The sequence below is a fragment of the Puntigrus tetrazona genome, chromosome 25 (assembly GCF_018831695.1).
Source record: "Puntigrus tetrazona isolate hp1 chromosome 25, ASM1883169v1, whole genome shotgun sequence".
NCBI classification, from domain to species: Eukaryota; Metazoa; Chordata; class Actinopteri; order Cypriniformes; family Cyprinidae; genus Puntigrus; species Puntigrus tetrazona.
The window spans coordinates 8,217,711-8,237,126 of record NC_056723.1 but is presented as its reverse complement, the minus strand read 5'-3'; the positions used below and the strand labels follow the sequence as shown (position 1 = coordinate 8,237,126).

At 39.7% G+C, this 19,416-nt stretch overlaps 1 protein-coding gene and 1 long non-coding RNA gene across 2 annotated transcripts; one reads left to right on the top strand and one right to left on the bottom strand.

Annotated features, from left to right (window-relative positions):
- Positions 1-1,795: 1,795 nt before the first annotated feature.
- ccnd2a (cyclin D2, a) lies at positions 1,796-18,960 on the top strand. Its single transcript, XM_043228755.1, has 5 exons — positions 1,796-2,208; positions 3,568-3,783; positions 6,851-7,010; positions 11,358-11,506; positions 15,115-18,960. Exons 1-5 carry the CDS (start codon positions 2,014-2,016, stop codon positions 15,289-15,291), a joined length of 897 nt encoding a protein of 298 aa, XP_043084690.1. The 5' UTR covers positions 1,796-2,013; the 3' UTR covers positions 15,292-18,960.
- On the bottom strand, positions 17,939-19,320 carry LOC122331222. The gene is made up of 2 exons (XR_006248143.1): positions 18,339-19,320; positions 17,939-18,236 (listed from the first exon to the last, which is right to left on the bottom strand). It is a non-coding gene; the product is annotated as an uncharacterized LOC122331222 (long non-coding RNA).
- Between the last annotated feature and the right edge of the window lie 96 nt (positions 19,321-19,416).

The window sequence follows — 19,416 nt, the reverse complement described above, 5'->3', positions numbered from 1 at the left end:
ATTAGTTACTGTTTTATTTTAAAAGAACATTTGAATGATATTAACCCCTGAGGCTTTCAATGCGACAGATTTATACTATTGTTAAAAAGAAAAAGGATGCATCCTCTATGTTATTGTGACTCGTAGTGTCCATTGTTTGAAGCCATTAATGCGGCGTTTGGATGTCTAAAACCCACTCGTGATGCCCTCTGCATTGCCAAAATGTACGTGTCGGCTGCATGTGGGTAAAAGTGCAGTTTAAATAACGCGCATGCTTTAACAAGGAAATGAAATGAATAGCTGTTTCGGAATTTGAATAATTGCAATTGCTTAATTATCCCTAAATCCCATGCTGTCGCTGAAAGCAGTTATTTTGCACGCTCTGTTCATTTAAATTCACGAGGGCTAAGTAAAAGATAGTAAAAAAAATAAGCAGACTAACTTTGAAAATATTACAACGTATTTATATCACATCGTTTTGCCCTTTAAGCATGAATTGTAATCAGTGTGTCATCTGTATCACTTTATCTTTATAGGATACGGTCTTTATAATGAAGACGTCTTGGAGTTTCTCAAAGCATCACTCTGAGGGCTGCGGAGTTTGCTGTCGCTCTTTGTACACTTGTATGAATTTGTTTATGACATCTGCACGCGGCAGACTCTGAGAAGAAGAAACGTTCATCAGGTGATCGGCAGAATAATTAGGTTCTTCCTGGCACTTCAGAAGCTGAACTTTCACAGACAAAGTCTGCCCAGTAACAATCCGAATGCCTCAGACGCGCGCTGAAGAACTATTGGCTATGCAGATTGACAAAAGGGGAGGAAACAATCTACAGCGAGAAAAAAAGTTTTAAAGAGACATTTCCTATTACATTCATATCACAAGTGTTAACGAAACAACTGTTGCAAAAGTACATAGCTGCGGTCTGTTGAGTTCTCCAGAATCACTGTTAGAGGCTGGAGAACCTCGAGATGCGCCGTGATCAATAACTCGCCGTGTTCTCTAGAAGGTCTTTGAAGACACCATAACTCTATTTTATTCTGATTTCCCTGTTACACGGCGCGTAGAAGTGCCACTCGTTTGCTTCTTAAGTGAATTTCCGACTAAGCTTGCATGTTGAAATCCGTCACCTGCACAGCAGATCACATTTTTGGAAAGCTCACATCTCCTTTTTGAGGCTTGGCTTTTTGTCCCTAAATAGAGACAGTATGATGCTTTATATAATACACTGGGGGCAGCTCAGGAGAATAACTATCATTCAGCTGCTATCTCTGACGAGTGAGCGTTGCTTCATGCTTTCGCTGCATTTCCTAGAAAGCTATCTCGTTGACCACAGGCGTTGCAGCTTCATGAAAGATAGCTCTATTTCGACTTTGTGATGACGATGTGGCGTTTTAGTGTCCTCAAAGTAAAAAAAAAAAAAAAAAAAGAAAGTCTAATGTTTGCTTGGCACAACTGTACTGCTCAGCTAGGATGCGCATGTTATATGCATATCATTTGATACGAAATAATATCACATCAACCCCAAACCACTTTTTAGGGCACTTTGAGAAAGACTGCTATATATAAGTTGAGTGTTGCGTTGTGCGCACTGTGTTTGTGTTTCTGCTTATGTAAAGCCAGCGTCATTAATCTGCGCATTAATGGGCGATTTGACTAAAGATGAACATCTTGCATGATCCATAAATATATCAGCCAATATTGCACTTCTTGACCATCTTGCGGGGGCTATTGATAAGCAAGAGCAAGAGGGCTGGAAAAGAAGAGCGAGCGTGTTGCGTCTGGCCAATAATAAGATGAGGCTTGCGTCACACAGCCTTACATCTGCAGACCTCAAATGTTGCAGCGAGAGGAGCAGAGCAGAGAAAGAGACTAGTGGGGAAAAGTTTGCAAAACGATCAGGACTAACCTGGACAGCCTTGTAGACTGGTTTTATCTGCCCGAGAAGCCCTTTCTGCTCTTTTTGACATTTCGCAACCATTGTGTTTGACTGTTTGTAGGCTTATTTGAGATCGAAAAGGACTGTAACAATCATGGAACTGCTTTGTCTCGAGATGGACACCATTGTAAGAGCCCGTCCTGACCCGAATCTTCTATATGATGACAGGGTACTACAAAGCTTGTTGACCATCGAAGAGAGGTTTCTTCCCCAGTGTTCATATTTTAAATGCGTTCAGAAAGATATTCAGCCCTTTATGCGGAGGATGGTGGCAACTTGGATGTTGGAGGTTTGTACTTATCCGACCATTTCCGTGCTTACACCGTATCTTCAAAACGACTAGCAAAGAGTTTTCTCCTTTATTCTGTCATGTAAGCACCGTGGAATGCAAGTAAAAGAGCTTCTTCAATATTTCCGAAAAGGCAGATCCGAATTTGTCGGGCTATTTATTTTATTGCAATCATGAGCGCTGATTTTGGACCAAGTTCACGATTAGATTTGCAGGGGGATGGAGGATATCGACATATGTCAGCGATCATAAGCGCCGATTTCTTAACGTTTTCGGTTCCGTTAACACAGAGGACAGAATCGTGCTTAATGTTATTTATTGATTTTTTGGATAAATATTTCCATGCACACGTATGCACTTCATTGCTTGCCGCTGTGCTACATCTAACCATCGCCATGTTGGTTTTTCTTTCACAACAACTTTATCGCAACAAATTGATCGTAACAACTCTTTACATGTGCACGACTTGATAAATGAGCGTTTAAGGTACATATTCGTGGTTGAAAATATTTGGAATTACGTTTCTATAATTTTGTACAATTTTTTGAAATATATGGTTGCGGAAGGGGCGAGGGCCCGCACTGCTTCTCAACCCATGCTGATCGAAGTCTATAGCCTTGGAATTAAGTTCGGTTTTTGTCAGAATCTTTTATATTTCTAATCTCTGAATGTTGGAAACGTTAGGGGAGGACCTGAGCTTTATTTTCATGTCTTAAATTGTCAGGTGAATCAAGCAGGAGAATTTATATAAATTTTTGAAAAAAATATTTCGGTCCGATGGTGACGCACTCTTCTAAGACCGCATGCTACTTCTTTTAGAAAATCGTGTTTTAATCATATAAAACGTCGATTCGATTGCTTGTCAATTGTCGGGAATGATGTGAAAAGCGTTGGTGAATATTTAGAGGTATGAATAGTAGACCTAGACAATTTATTTATATTTTTAAATATTTTATGAAAATATGACGAATTAAAAAAACAGATCCCGTACTGTGTTGCATGGGTGTTTTTTGGCTCGGGCGATTGTGACTTGAATTCATTTCTTACTGAATGAACCAAAGGAATGTGAGTCTATTGACAAAGATGTTAAGAGTACCCTTTTCATCCATTAATTTGATACATTTATAACAACGACAAGACAGAAATTGCACTTTTTTGGAATCAATCTCTAATGTTACCGTGACGATTTACAACCTGTTATCTATGCAAGTGATGGACAATTCTACGTATTTCGTTTAATCGTCGTAATTATTTGATGCATATATTTAGTCATCGCGAGTCTTATAAATTAGACTAATTTTGTTGCGCCACGTGCATCTTTTCCTCTGAACTTATTAAGTTATGCCCTGCCCTTTCCAGGTCTGCGAGGAACAGAAATGCGAGGAAGAAGTTTTTCCACTGGCTATGAACTACTTGGACCGATTTTTAGCGGTGGTACCAACAAGAAAATGTAACTTGCAGTTGCTCGGCGCAGTGTGCATGTTTCTTTCGTCTAAATTGAAAGAGACGCGTCCATTAACTGCAGAGAAGCTGTGCATCTACACTGATAACTCAATCAGACCGCAGGAACTGCTGGTAAGCACCAAATAAACTCTTTGGAAACTTACTAACTTATCTCAAGTGACTCAAGTGCCAACATACCTTATTCACAATAAGTGTTTGTTTGTTTACATTACAGTATATAGCCTACTGCTGTTATGGGTGCACTAAATCGTCCGGTAGGCTAGTCATCCCACTTAAAATAAAGTTTCAGGTTATGCAGTTACTTGTATACTTTAATTTGTGCTGGAATTTTTCATAGTGTGTATGTTTACAAATCAGTGCCATAAGAATTAAAAGTAGTCGACAGCAAAGACTAGGTTCTGTTTGACTAAATATTCCATATACCGACTGATGGATGATCTCCACAAACATTCAAATATCTACTCAAGGGTATTAGAGTCCATGCATGACAGAGCTATTACGCCATCTAGTGACAACTATGCATCCCACAGGGCTGAAGTTTTGTACCACCTGTACAATTTGGATGAATATGGATAGTCTTGATTTTTAAAACTGTCAACTGAAAAAGAAAAAGTTGATAACCACTACTATATATATATATATATATATATATATATATATATATATATATATATATATATATACATAATCATTATTATTTGTATTTTTTTCTAATTGCTAACTATATCATGTCTTAATAGTAATTCTGACGACACAAAATATACTGGTAATTTTTTCATTACTCATTCATTTTGTCAAGGGGAAATACAGTACAGTGTGGTATACATTTTTTTTTAAATGTTATGCCTACACTTTTCTTCAGCTCCTGACACTACTTGCTCATCAGTGTCTTTCTGGTGGAAATGGACAGTTCTGTAGTAGCTCAAGCCAAAGATAAAAACTATTTTATTTCTGGGTCCTCAGCAAATTGTGGCTGTGGGTAACCTTGTTTTTTGTTATATTTGTGTTGTTGTTGGAGCTTCCGCTGGTCTGAGAAGTCCAACAAATGCAGGAAGCAGACGATCAGCTGTCATAGCCACATCTTCATTTTTGTCCTCGTTATCTGGCAAGAAGTTCTTGTAAATGAAACTGCAGAGGCAGCCTGGAGGTACAGCTGGAGGGCTTAGAAGGAAGTGGGCTCCTGCATCGTGACTGTGTTGCAAGAGTGCCATTGAGTTGAGTTTTAGAGCTGGCCTCAAGGCACTTGTGAGGTGACACTGAACTGCTAAGTTGATAGTTGACAGAAAAACATGAGCCCTTAAGTTACTTAAAACTGGTATTTGTGGTCATTTATGTTTTCATAATGGTTCGACAATCTGCTTAGAGTATGACCTAAGATTGAGCTGGATAGTACAGGTACACAATAACTTAATGTAGTGTTGAACCTTCAGTAGTTGGCAAAATTGTTTCTTCAGTTGATTAGGACAGTTCAACCAAAAATGAACTTCTCAACCGCATTTTATTCCAAACCTGATTGACTTTCTTTCTTATTCAGAAGATATTTTAAGAATGTTTGTCCATACAATCAAAGTCAGTGGAGTCCAAAACAACAATGATTGGACCCCATGGATGTGTTGTATTCATTTTAAAAAATTAGGGTGAGTAAATTTTGAGTTGATGTATCTTTTTAAGCACAAAGCAACAAACGCCAAACTGATAATACATACTACTTTTTACTGCCCAAACTTCACAGATCAGTTAGAAGGCAAAGTCTTCTTTTCACATTAACATGTAATTGGTTTTCTTTTTGAGAATGTTTCTGCTCATAGTTTACATTCCATCATACTTCTCTTGGTGTACCAGGAGTCCATGGTTTTTATTGAGTGAATGTGGCTCCAACATGTCATCAGGCTTCATGTTCACATAAGGAGCTTCCCCTGAGAAAAAAAACTGACAAGAACGTGTAACTGTTTGTACTTTTGGATGCGTGACTCACCAATGAAATCCAGCAAAGAGGAAGTGGAGAAATCATGCATCAGCGGATGGCTGCCATTGTATTCTGTTCTCACTTTAATTGTTGCAGCGTTATACATTTAACTTAATCTTTGGTGGGTGCTTTAGAGCAGTTTTGAAGGCAATGGCAACCACATTAGGCCATCTCATGACTAAAGTGCATGTGGTTTACTTGTGGAACCACCTCCATCTGAGCGAGTCGCTCAGTCATAAAGACTGTCCCAACGAGTGCAATTTTTCCCCAGTTAGTCACTTGCTCCCCGTTACTCACCCTACTTCAAACAGGAAGGGGGAGTGGTTATTTCAAGGATGCTGTCTTCTTGTTGACTGAAGGCAAATGACTTAGCATCTTACATTTACATTTGTCACTGTGAGTTAGGTCAAAGCAAGTTCATGTTATGAATCAAGAGTGCCCCCAAAAGACGAAATAGTGTCATCAGCAGTGTTGTACAGTCACATACATGCTTATTATTGAGCTTTGTTTATTCCATTGAGGTTACAGCTCAAACTAATTAGTCTTTTATATACAATTAATAAGCTGTAAAATTAATCTGTTTGTGGTTGCAAATGGGCTAATGACAGGTCCAACATTTAACTATGTGTATTCAGACCTCTTTTGTCTTGACAGATTGCTATAAAACATACTCACAATTACACTTCTTTGCTAAGGAGGAAAGTACCCGATGCTGGACAGTCTCTGTGAAGTGACTGGGCAATCTGAGTGATCCATTTTTCAATTCAAGTGTTCCTGCATTCAGCCTTGTAGCTTTTAGGATTTCAGCTTGTATCTTTGCATAGCTAAGACCAAACTATGTCCTGGAGGAGATTTGCAGATGCTAGATTTTGTGCAATCATAACTGTCTTAAATGTTTAACATAAACATTCAGATGAGTAACAGCAGTGTTTGAACCCATTTAGTACCTATCTCCAGTGCATAATTTTTTTTAGACCTTTTATCCAAAAGGTTGATAAAGAACATTCGCCCCAGCATCCAGTGTCTTAACAGTGTAGTGAAGAAAAACATATACAGACATGAAGCCACTTGAGAAGATGCAATTTGTCATTCCAGTTAAATGAACCTTAAGATCTGAATACCTCAGGTACTGCTAGTTGATTCCAATCACATAAATGATTTAGGTTTGAATTTGTAATTATTTTGCTTGTTTCCTCAAACCTTCTTTTAAAGGAATGGGAGCTGGTTGTCCTGGGCAAATTGAAGTGGAATCTGGCTGCTGTCACACCCAATGACTTTATTGAGCACATTATGAGGAAACTTCCGCTGCCTGAGGATAAGCTGGACCTGATCCGTAAACACGTACAGACTTTCATCGCCCTTTGTGCAACAGGTAGCGTATTCAATAGATATAACAGATTTAAATAAATAATTGCCTGCAATGAATGTTTAACTGCTAATATGTGTAGTACTGCACAGAACCTATCCTGCTGTTCTCTCACATGCATTTGTACAATAACTTTGAGAAGTAGTCTATAAATTGAAAAACAAACAAAAAAATAAAAAAGAAAGATAGTGTTTGGCAACTCATATTTGTCTTCCATTCATGTTTTAAGTATAAGTGATAAAGATCCACTGTCACGTTGGTGTTAATGTCTTGCATCATCACTTCAATAAGTGATGTGTTGCAAAACATCTATGTTTTTTCTTTGCAAAACCTGAAATTAAAGCCGACTTCTGTGGGTTTAGTATCAATAGCAACTTTATTCAGGTTCTCGTTGCAGGCAAATTATCAGATGCCATCTCATTACATTCATGAGAAACTATGTGGACTGAAATAGCGATGTGTAATGGAGAGAATTTCTCTGGAAGCCTTATGTGCTTGCCTGGTATGTTTGGCGGGCGTATCAGTGGCTAGGCCTGAATGCAGTGACACTTCAAAGGGCAGTTGTATAGTTAAGGACATTCTTGTGTGCTGTTGGTGAGCCAGTGGTTAGACCATTCCTGCTCTTAGAGGTGGACCACCTTTAGGAGATCAAACATTGAGATGAGAGGAGGGTGAGAAAACGTGAGGAGTGTATTGTTCTAGCCGAGCCAAATAGTGAAGCATGTCATGTTTTCATATCTTATCCCCTCTTCTCACGCCTCCCAGATGCTCCAGGGCATGATGACTTTCCCATAATCAAGAGCCTTTGTGGGGCTGGTTCTCCCAGCCAAGCCTGCACCCAACATCACCATAGGCGGTAATGGGATCCAGTGCACCACCCTTGTTCCCTCTGGCTTTTCTCTTTCTCCCTGGGGTTGCTCAGCTCTCCAGGAACCTCAGGAGTGACTCTGACTTTGAGAAAGTGGGATATGAGGGGAGAGGGATTAGTAGGAGGAGCTGACAGGCGTTTTTGATTCTCCTGTTGGTTTGTGCAACTGCCCTGACATAAACAGGATTCATGAAAACTGGATAAGGCACTGATCAAACTGGGATGATGCTTGGTCTTTTGGTAAAATTCCACTGTTGTTATATACACAATCTAGTTACCAGTTTAACAACAGGGATTCAAGGTGTATCCAAATTAATTGCTGAGCGGATGCCTTGACTGCTGCTTTTCTTTCTTCTGTACAGTTTGCTTTATTTGCAGAGAATTCCGCATCCTCTTCTTTTCTGAGACATCCATAAATCAAGGCCTCTGTATCTAAATGAGAAAGGAAGAGAAGAGTGTGGAAAGACGACAGCTAATTTTTAATGGTTCTTCTCTTTTGATAAAACAGTTCCGTTCAGAGTACTCAGCGAGATTTGGTCAGGCAGAGTAGACCACAGTTCAGTATTAATTAATAATATGGAGGGGCCTTTCAGAGATATGCAAATGACTGGAAGGCTCTGCTAGAGACCGCAAGAAAGGAGACAAAAGGAACAACCCTCCATTTCATATGCAGAGGCATGTAAGGGTCAGTGCAGAAGAAGCACACGATAAAATGTTTCTCTGGAGGGCAGTCTGTAGGCCTGCACAGGAACAAGCTCATTAAATGTGATTATACCCCATTCTTACAGTTTAACACCCAGCACTCCCTTTACTTTTCCATCGAAGATGGTTGTAGACAAAACACACCTGAGAAACATATTCAATAATCTTGCCACTCTTCAGATGGTTACTTATCTGAGAAATAACTAGTGACTGGTGGAGAGTTCAGCAGGGCTTAAATTTACCAATTCATATCATTTCTCATTCAAGAGGCTCTGTTTCCTCCCACACCGGCCTGACTGCTGTTGTTGTTACTCTGCACTGGAGCAAGACTGAAACAAGTTGTTACAGGATTTTAACAGTCAAAGAGGGTTCCTGTTTTTAATTCATCTGTTTTTACTATGGTTTGACAGGGCAAACAAGCATGCTGCTTTTGATGATAAAATTACTAGTTAAAGATTTGTGGCAGATTGGACCCTTTTCAAAAAATGACAATAGGCAGTTAATGTAATACAATTCTATCAAGTAATGCTATACATAAATGTCCCAGAAATCCAATTATTTTAATGAGAATTGTTTAATACACGATTAGACACATAACCAGGAGTTATTAAAAATCCTTTTACATTCTATGTTGTAGGTTTAACAACTAGCATTTAGTTAAATATCTGTTTTAAAAGGTTTTCCCTGTTAACGTTAAAACCCTAAGATCTTGACCTACATGCCCTGCCTACCTTTCCATTTTGACTGAGCCAAATTCATGTTTATGTGTGATCTTTATCAGTCAGATTGAACATGGCTGCTTGAAACAAGACTTTGTTAACACAAACCTGCATAAGCGTCTGGCACTTGATTTATTGCCTCTCAAATCATCAGCTTTTTTGGCTGTTCCTCAACTTTCCGGACGCTTAATTAATTTACAAGTTAAATGCATATACAGCACATTGCACCCACCAAGCTTGCTGTGTTGGCACAGGTCTGGGGATGCAGTGTGGCGAGGGCAGGAGAATGGTCCATTGAAGGGGGTGAGAGGCTGGTATACCAGGCCAGCCAGCCGCCGCGTACTAGGAGCCTTCCATCACAGGCGTCCCCACTCAGCTACATACACTGTTTATCCTCTGCATGAATATCAATGAAGGCGTGTAGAATACAGCCATTCTTCCCTTACCACTCTCACAAACCAGAGCGTCCAGCTCTGATGCTAGCACGCGCATACTCTTGTTCCATCGACAAACTTTTCTTGTCTAGAGTGTGAAAAATCAGATTGCAATCCACTCAGTGCATGCAAGCTGTGTGGCAACCCAATTTCCACTGTATGCTTTTTTCTCTCTGCTGCAAAATGCCCAAAGAGTTGCAATGTGGTTGGTTTTGTCTTCTTCTGCTTGACTAGAACTTCTTTTAATAAAAATTTTCTCTGGCTCGGAATCAACTACAAAGGGAAGAGTGTATAATAAGTTCATGTATTTGTCAACACTGAGCTGCAAAATGAGAAAATGTCTGGCTTTGATTCTTGAGACGGCTATGAAGGCATGCTCGTCAGTTATCAAAGGCCCCACAGCTTTGATTTTTTTTCCTAAAAAGAAAAGAGAAGAAAAATCACCCTTAGAGCCATCACACGCAGTTTGCTTTGCAATTGAATATGGCAATATGGTAATGCAAAGACTGCCAGGGAGTGTGGGACCATAAGCCCAGAGGTGGCCCTGCATCAGAGGAATGGCATGGGGGGAATGAGGTGGGTAGGAGGGTCTTTTCTTCTGCCAAAACCTTACGAAGGACTGGACACTGACTAAAGAATGATGCTTAGTGCCCCCCTCAGCCGCCCCTGCTGTCTAAAACTCAACAACACCCTCCCCCAACACCCATCTTTTGTGCTGGCTGTCGAGTTGAATTGGAATCCACAGAGAGGGCTTGATGTTGCATCTCTCAATTGGATGAGATGAGGTGATGGTTTCAGACAATGAAGCCACACTCTCTTGCTCACTAGACCCAGGTCCATCATTGGCCACACTCAATTAATATGCTAAAAGATAGCAGCAACTCTGATACAAATCCAGAGCTGTTGTAACAACAAAGCTAGAGCATGTGTGCCATTCAACCTTAGGGGAGTGTGTCTGAAAAAAAAAAGTGTTGAAAAACAGTCTGAAAAAGGGAGAGGGGGAGCTGTAGAAAAAGAAGAAAGACAGAAATCAATGAGGCAGGGGGCAGACAGCCTAAGCTGTTCGTTTCTTTCTCTTTTCCTCTTTCTTTCTCCCCCTCTCACAGTCAGTCGTCTTTTTGGGCTTCAGGCCCGTTCACAAGCTGTCTTATTTGCATTATGAATGACAGTGAGAAAGCTAACAAGGTTATTGGTCTTTGAGATGTACGCCTGTGACCACACGTGGAAAAAGGACCTACAGCAGTGAGCACTGGCAGGGGGACTGTGGCTCTTTATTCCATCCTTTCCGAAGGCTATAGGGCTTTTTTTCAGGGAGCACACGATTTACTTAGGAGCTGGAAGAAAAGGGGCCGATCTGCAAAGGGTGACTGGAGGAGAGGGATGGGGGTGGGGGTGCTTTTCAGATTCTTTTCAAGCCAAGTGAACCCTCATTATCCTGGGCTGCAGTCATTAGCAAAGGACTGTGCACAGACCTAATGGAAAGGGCTTTATTTATTAGTATTTCCGATTTAGTATTAATTTCATAATATTTGATATAACTATCCAAAATACTGTAGAAAAGTCTGATAAAGTGCATTTTTATGAACTCGGAGCAAGACAGATCTTAATGCTTGGTTTGCTCTTTCCTCAGATTTCAACTTCGCCATGCACCCTCCATCCATGATTGCAACGGGAAGCGTGGCAGCAGCTATCTGTGGCCTGCAGCTTAACAGCACTAACCGCTCACTGTGGGGAGACAACCTAACAGAGTTACTCGCCAAGATCACAAACACAGAAGTTGTGAGTATTGGTGCGCTGACATTTTAGTAAAAATATATAATCATTATCATACAAGGTACAAAGTATGGGGACCATGATAGGAAAATTCTTCAGTTTTTTTTGGTGATATGATGGGACAGCAATACTATTGGTAATATGTGGGGCGAGTGTTGCTGTGCCTGTAGGACTGTGAGAGGAGGTTGTGCATTTCCCCTATTTACTCAATGGGCTTGGGTCCAGCTCCAATTCAATTTCACATTCAGCCACTGAATTACTGGAAGTGAAATGGGATTGACCCTGACTGAGAGACTGTAAGGAAAGAATCTGCAGGGCTAGGGGAATGTGTCAGGGATACTATGGCTTTATGCATATGACTTGCATACAAATACACAGTGTCGTGCAAGCAACTAACTCCTGATCATTCAACTTTGTTTAGGTCCTTTAGTTTATATTTAGAGGAGAAATAAATTAAACACGAATAGAAAATCAAGGCTAAGAGAAGAACCCAGGAAAGACATTTAATTCCTGTTTTGACCTGAAGAGGTCAACCCTCTCCAAGATACCCTAGAGTGCATTGCTGCTGGTAGAATGCCTGCTGCCCCAGCATGTGGTGTGTGAAGTCGTACACCATAGCAGAGGAAAAACAAATAGTCCTCCATGGCAGTAAAGGTGCTCAGTGTCTGAGGAGTGTGAGGTCCAGGGCAGAAGGAATGAACTGCCTTATCCATGAACAACTCGTCACTTTGCAGGATGCCAACAAGCCATACCTTTGAAAACATGCAGATATGGTGTATGCACATTACCCTGCTCACCCTGAGCTATACCTTAAAGAAAACATACAAGAAAGGTTCACACAGCATGTTCCTTTACTCACCTTGATGTCAATTCAAACTTGTATGACTATCATTTTACCACGGAACATTAAAGAAGAAAATCTGAGAAAAGTCTCAGTGTCCATACCATACCATGGAAGTCAAATTTACTTAATTACTAACATTCTTAAAACTATCTTTTATTGTGTTCCACAAAAGAAAGTTATATAGGTTTGGAGCAACATGTAGGTGAGTATGAAAACAGAGAGATATCTATAACAGGAGTAATGCAGAAAAACCTAGTCTTCAATAAACAAAATGTTGTGTACTTAACTTTACCTTAGTGTATGAGGACCTTCCAGATTGAGGCAGAGGTTGGGAGGTGAGCGGTCAGGCAGAGTATGAAGGAAAGTCAGCTTAATGCCAAACGATGCTGCCAGCCTACCCACCAGGAACCTTGCTGACATTTGTGGTGTCCAGTGCCTGTAGTTTCCAGTAGACATATGATAGCGGCAGCCAGCCTCTTCCATTCGCCCTTGGAATGTGTGCGTAGCCCAAGACACACCTGGTGAAGCATATTCTGTGCAGCAGTAAGGTACACACATACATGCCAAACCAGGAAGGCTGAAAAATTGGCTTGAAATTTTCACAAATACTCTAAGGTCTCTCTAAGAAAAAAGCAAAAGTCAATACATATTCACCTGGTACTGAGTGTTTACAGTAAAGTTTGTTACTGTAGCTACAGAGAATACATTAAATGATGCTCATTGGGCTGTCGTTTTCTGTTTTCAAAGACTTTTTACTTGGTTAAAGAAGGGGTTCAAGAACCATGAAACTGTGTCCTTGTGCACCTCTAGAATATTTATAATAGAGCTTTACAAGCTAAAGCTCTGCATATGGAGAAACTAATCGAGAAGAGAAAATGCACAGTGAAAACTCTTTTACATACCTCAGTTTCTAAAAGTAGGTGAAATGTTAGTAACTTTGGGTCTGGCATGCTGGGAATGCTCCTTTGCCTAAAGTCATAATGTCATGAGGACAACCAAAATGTTATTTGTAACTGAAAATTTGCAAATTATTTAGAGAAGAACTTCAAGGCTTTTTTGGTACACAGGATCATGTGTTAGGCCCCCTGGCCTCTTGCATTAGGCCTCTGGGACATCTTAATCCCTTTCATTTCTCAATGCTGTGATGGCCTTGCTCTGAACCCGGCAATCCTTGCTTTCACTTCCCAATAAAAAACAGACGTTGTTTTCTGTGGCTACTTTAAGTCTCTTCTTTAATCTTTGTTTGTCCAAGATGGCACACACTGAATGACAGTCTGCTGGTTTTGCAGTAGAGCTGCATTTCGATAAATTGTCAATAACTTGGAGCAAACGTAGTCATTTTCCAGAGGGATAGAGAGTGTTCTTAATCAGGGCGGAGTTGGATTAGGCAAGGACCACCCACTCTATCTTGAAGCTCACCAAGTACCACCCTTCTCTGAATCTAATAATTGAGAAGCTTTTCTAGAGCAAGTCCTGATTTTACCAGTAGTCACACACTGAAGCTATTAGAGTTGCCTGAATGAAGCCTTTGGGGCTTGGCATGAGTTTGGTTGCGCAGCTATAAAGAGTAGCGCACAGGGAAATGTCTTTTAGGAAGTCAGGCCTGGCATTCTTGTGGTAAGACACAGGCAGTTCCTTTACATGTTTTATGCTTTAGTTAATTTTCTAGAAGGTTGGTGCCTGTTGTTATCCACGATGACATGCTAGAAAGCAATCTCTGAGTGATACTAATTTCCTCCTCAAAAAAAGATTCAGTGCTTTCTGTCAGTCACTCCAAGCACCTGATTTTTTTTTTTCTTTTCTTGTGTAATATACTGCTTCTATAGGCATATGGCCCAGGAGCCATGCATAATATAAGTTCAGACTTTGGCCCATCAGCTTTTAATTAGCAGTAAATGTCAAAGGAATGCAGCCTCTCCACAAGCAACACATTCTCCATGGGCCCTCCCCATGGGCCATTCACAGCAAACTTCCCACAGACGCCTGGTGTGCCTCAGACATACCCACTAAACAAGACAGAGAGCTTTGATCACTGTGCAACCATTTAGTTTCACTAGAGGGCATTATTGCTCATTTTGGTGACAGTGTAAAAGACATTTTAAATATGTCAAGTAACACCCACAGGGTTGCATTGGTCATCTATATATATTAATTCAAATTTCAAATGTCACAATTTTTTTGTTCTTAGCTCTACAGAGCAGAACACTTTGGTGGGCTCAAGTGAGATCCCCTTAGGTCATTACATGCTGTTGTGAAAGGGTATGAAAACCTTAACGAAACACTGCCTTGTTTTATCCACAGGATATGGATGCAATTAACATAGCAAACTACAGTGGTAGAGCTATTGTTTTTTTAACTGTTTGTAGTGCAACTCTGTGCATGCTTGGGGGGGGTGTGTGTATATATATATATATATATATATATATATATATATATATATATATATATACACACACACACACACACACACACATTTGTCAGTGTGCATTTGCTGAAGTGATTCTGAAGTGATAAGTATAGACATAGCTATTTAAGTGGCCAGTTTGTATAATGCAGAGGTCATCAAGCTTGATCCTGGAGGGTCTGCAGAGTTCTGCAGGGTCTCCAACTTGCTCGACACACCTGCCTGGAAGTTTTAAGTATACCTAGTAAGAGCTTGATGCTTCAGGTGTGTTTGATTAGGGTTGGAGCAAAACTCTGCAGGACACTGGCCGTCCAGGACCAGACTTGGTGACCCCTGGTATAATGCCTTGTGTCTTATGCATTGCAGGATCTGTTAAAGGCATGCCAGGAGCAGATTGAAAGAGTGCTGATGAATAACCTGAGGGAGGGCCGCCGACAGCAGCAGAAACAGCAGCAGCAGGAACAGGGTGGCCCGCGCAGCAAAGCACTTGATGACCAAGACCAGTCCAGCACCCCAACCGATGTACGAGACATCAACTTGTGAGCTTGCTGCAGGAACGCTGTGATCAGTCTTCAAGAAAAAAAGAAAAAAACAACAAAAACCAAAAATGACAAAAAAACAAACAACCCCAACAAAAAGTGCTTGCTAGTCTTTGTAGAGTTTTATCTTCATTTTCCAGTAAAAATTGCTCCCATAAATAAAAAAATCAAAAAAAAATCAAAGCTATTTTAGATACAAAAATAGATATTTTTAAAATGATTTGATACTGATGCAAAAAGCTCTACGGTGCCTCAGACTCTTAGAAGGGAAGCGTGTAGTATTTTGCAAACTCTTTTGATTGTGTAAACAATAATATGATATTTAATGCAAAAGTGTTAGTGTAAAGGGCTTTTCAAAATAGAGTCTACTGTATCAGACTGGCTTGAAAGGGTACAAAAAGTGGGGCTATGTTTTTTTCCTGTTTTGTTGTGATTTTTTTTTTATTTTTTGGTTCATGTTGGAATGCCTGAACTTGAACACACAATGAGGTGCCATGTGTATGAATGGACCCATTCACTTGGCTGTGCATTATGACCAGAAAGAGGGATTTTAAAAGGAGTGGTGAGACACAAGTCTTATGCTAAGAATGCAGTGCTCTTTTGCTAGGGCAACAGGGGCTTATATCTTGAGAATAGACTATTATTATTGTATTATGATTATTATAATTATTTCTGGTAACAAGCAAGTTATTGTCTCTTGATGCTAAAGTTACAGACACTTCAAATAAGCTTTTGTCAAGCTGCTTGTGTGCATGCATTTATGTGTGGTGTATGTTGGCTCATGTGCAAGCGTGTACAAGTTACTCTATATCAAGCACTCTTGTGAGTCATGTGGGCTTTGTTTAATCATCTATCTGCAAGTGTTTGGTTATAGAGACTGGTTCAGTGGTGGGCACATGGTCAAAGGACTGGACAGGGAATAGTGATTCCACAAGGTCTGGAGGGCCTCCTGTATCAGTGCCTTATATAAAATGCTTTTTTACTGGCCTGGAAACTGCTTGAGGGCTGAGCCCAACCCAGTGCACAGAACAAGAGGAGGCAAGAACAGGGAGCGGACAGAGATGACTATGTTCCCTTGTATCTTCTAAAGGCAAGAAGAGCTGTTTTTAAAATATGTGGGTAAGGTTGTCCTTCATGGCAACCTCCAACTAAATATTACAGATGTATTGTATACAGACAGTTTATTACGTTATTACGTATTTTGTTTTGAGCATGTTGAAGGAGCCTTAGGCTGATTTATGGTTGGTCCCATCAGGGACTCGAAAAATGAGGTGTTTGCAAACAAATGTGTGCTAATGTTGTTAGCAGTAAAGGAATGTGTAGGCAAGAATGATCGAGGATGATGACGATGAAACTTGGTTGGTTTGAGGTGTGAAGCATGCTGCTGAGATGAGGATGCTTATATGGTGTTAGAAGCAGGAAAGGAGGCCAAAGGAGAAACAACAGCTATGGTTTCCATATATCACCTGATATTTAAGATCTTTAATCTATTTGTCTGTTTATTTGTTTGTCCTTTAGTTTTTATGTCTCATATTTGAATTACAGACCAGTATCTAAACCAGTTCCATTGATACCGCTAGCGCATAATTGGGGGAATTCAATTCAGAGAGCATGTTTGCCATGGATTACAAATGGTTGATTTTACGGTCTTTTTTTTTTCCTTTTTCTTTTTTTTTTTTTTTGGGGCTGGTTTCCCATAGTTCATGGCATGTTCAGTTCATTATAGCGATAAATCATTGAAAACCATGACAACAACAACGAAATAATAATATTAACGTAAATTTAAAAAATAATAAAAAAAAAATTAAATAATCAAAAAGACCAAAAAACAAACAACAGAAAACCGATTAATATGGAAGAAAAAATGTTTGACGATTTGCACGCTCCAAGGGCAGTTTTCAATTTGAAAAGATTTGTGCAACTGCAACATTGCAGAAAAAATGTTATGTAGTGCCTTGAGTCTAATGTAGACTTTCACCCTGTTTTGCTGAGCTTAAGCATAAGATCCACTACCCAGCCATCCAAAATATGCTGCTTCCAAAAGTTGTTCAAGGTTGGCATGGGGTTTGAAAACTTCCACAAGTTATTACACAGTGGCTAAAAACAGGGTGCATCAGCAGCACAAAACGGCTTTCATATGCTGAATTCTCATAGCTTACCTTGAAAAGGGGCAGTCGAGCTTAGGTTTGTGTCCGTCTATGTATGCGTGTGTTTGTGTGCATGTCGTTCTCTGGGTAAAGGAGATGTTTTCAAGTACTCCTGCATTTCCTTGTTCCAGAAACAGTTCTTAGTGATGCTTGAGTTTCAGAAGTCACATTTCCTCCATCCTCGCACCAAAACCCCTGGTCAATCTTGTTGTATTAAGTTAGCCTGTCTTTATTATTTTTCTAGCTCTGTTCTGAAAATGAATTACAGTACTGTTAATAGATTGTGTGGGTGGCTAAGTGAATCGAGTTTGAATATGGACCGAAGTTACGTTCCTTAAGGGGTATGATACTGTATTCCAAAGTGATGAGAGATGGAAAGAGTGTGAAGACATCAATCAAGTGTCAATATTGTTGAGTTATTATTGTTTTTTTCGCTGCTAAAAAGCTATGATTTTTTTTTTTGTTTCATCTTATACACAAAAATAACTTTACATAGTTGTGATGTCACATCAGTGTGCTGCTATTTTATAAACAATTGTATTATAATTATTTTACTGCTTACAGAATACTTTGAGAATACAGAAGTAGAGGGTAAAAGAAGAACATGAATTGAGTATTTGACTGGAAATGCTCTTTGTACAGTGTGCTCTTATTAAGGCATGTTTCTTTACCTTTTAATCTTTTTTCCTCCTCTTCTTTCTCTGTCACATTCTGTAAGTGTGGTATCTCTATACCTCAGGTTTACTGGACATAAAAGACTTTTCCATTACCTCGCACAACTCACAACAGTTTTTTCGGGAACCTGGAAAGGGCAGCACAAATAAGAGGTTATGATATTTCTGCTGTGTCCGATGTAGTAAATTAATGGAATTCAATTTCCAAAATAGATGAATAGCAAGCTTACGAGGCTTACACCTGGACTTCAGAAATAGTAGACGGAGGAGGTGAACGTTTGACTTTGTCTTATGTACATGGTCCATATCTGTGGAAATAAACCTGTAAATATCAAATAAGCAACAACATTGCGAAGAGCCCTCCTCCCTCCACTATAACCATATCATGTACCTCAGTTATGTCTGTTGCACAACCTCTGTTCAATAAATCTGCTTTAAAGAGTGTGGTGCTATTGGTCCTATGTTATTGTTCCCTTTCATTGGCAATGTTAACAGTGAAAACAACAATGGGAATCTTTCCAGCATGTTATAACCTGGTAAAGAATCACTTTGATAACAGTGTTGATAATCAGACACAGACCAGATGGAAAATGACACATTTCAAAATTAAAGCAGAGGTTGAACTTTTTCTGTTCAACTGTACTTCCTTCCAGAATGTCCGCCAAATAAGGAGAACTAAACTAGAGATTGTCACAGCTGATTTTGAGGAGATGAATTCACTAGGGCTTGGCAACTCTGTGGATATTCTTTGGATTTCTGTTGAACTCAAATTATTTGTCATTGAGAGCATGAATGAAGTTAAAGGAGAGGACATACTGTATGCTAAGGTGAATAAACTTACCATGAAAGAAGTATCCGTCTCCTGTTTCCTTTATTTTAGTACGTCTATTTGGTCTCTATGTTTCACAACTAGTTATTGAGCGACTCAAATATAACATAAAAATAAAGTAACTATTTGTAGACTTAAAGTGATAGCGATGATCTACAGTTTCAAATAAAACGACAATTGAAAATTAAATAACAGACTCTGACAGACCTTATGTGATTTCAAACCCCTCCACGCGCCACTGGCGCCAATGACCGCAAACATCTACGTCAGAACAAGCTATGACGGATCCGTGAACGGATCATTCTTCCGAGTCGGATCTTTTCAAGGAATCGGTTGAGCTGTTGCCCACAGCCGGTATGAATTACTTAAATCATTAGTAGATTTATCATAGGATAAATCAAATTACAAAAGGACCCTAAAATAAAAACCCTACAAGTACAGCTAAATAGGACCGCGCATAGCTTTAATTGACAAAAAGA

Coding starts and splice junctions, on each gene's coding strand:
- ccnd2a (XM_043228755.1), top strand. CDS start 2,014: ATGGAACTGCTTTGTCTCGAGATGGACACCATTGTAAGAGCCCGTCCT. Junction 7,011..11,357: donor CATCGCCCTTTGTGCAACAG/GTAGCGTATTCA, acceptor CTCTTTCCTCAG/ATTTCAACTTCGCCATGCAC. Junction 11,507..15,114: donor AGATCACAAACACAGAAGTT/GTGAGTATTGGT, acceptor TATGCATTGCAG/GATCTGTTAAAGGCATGCCA.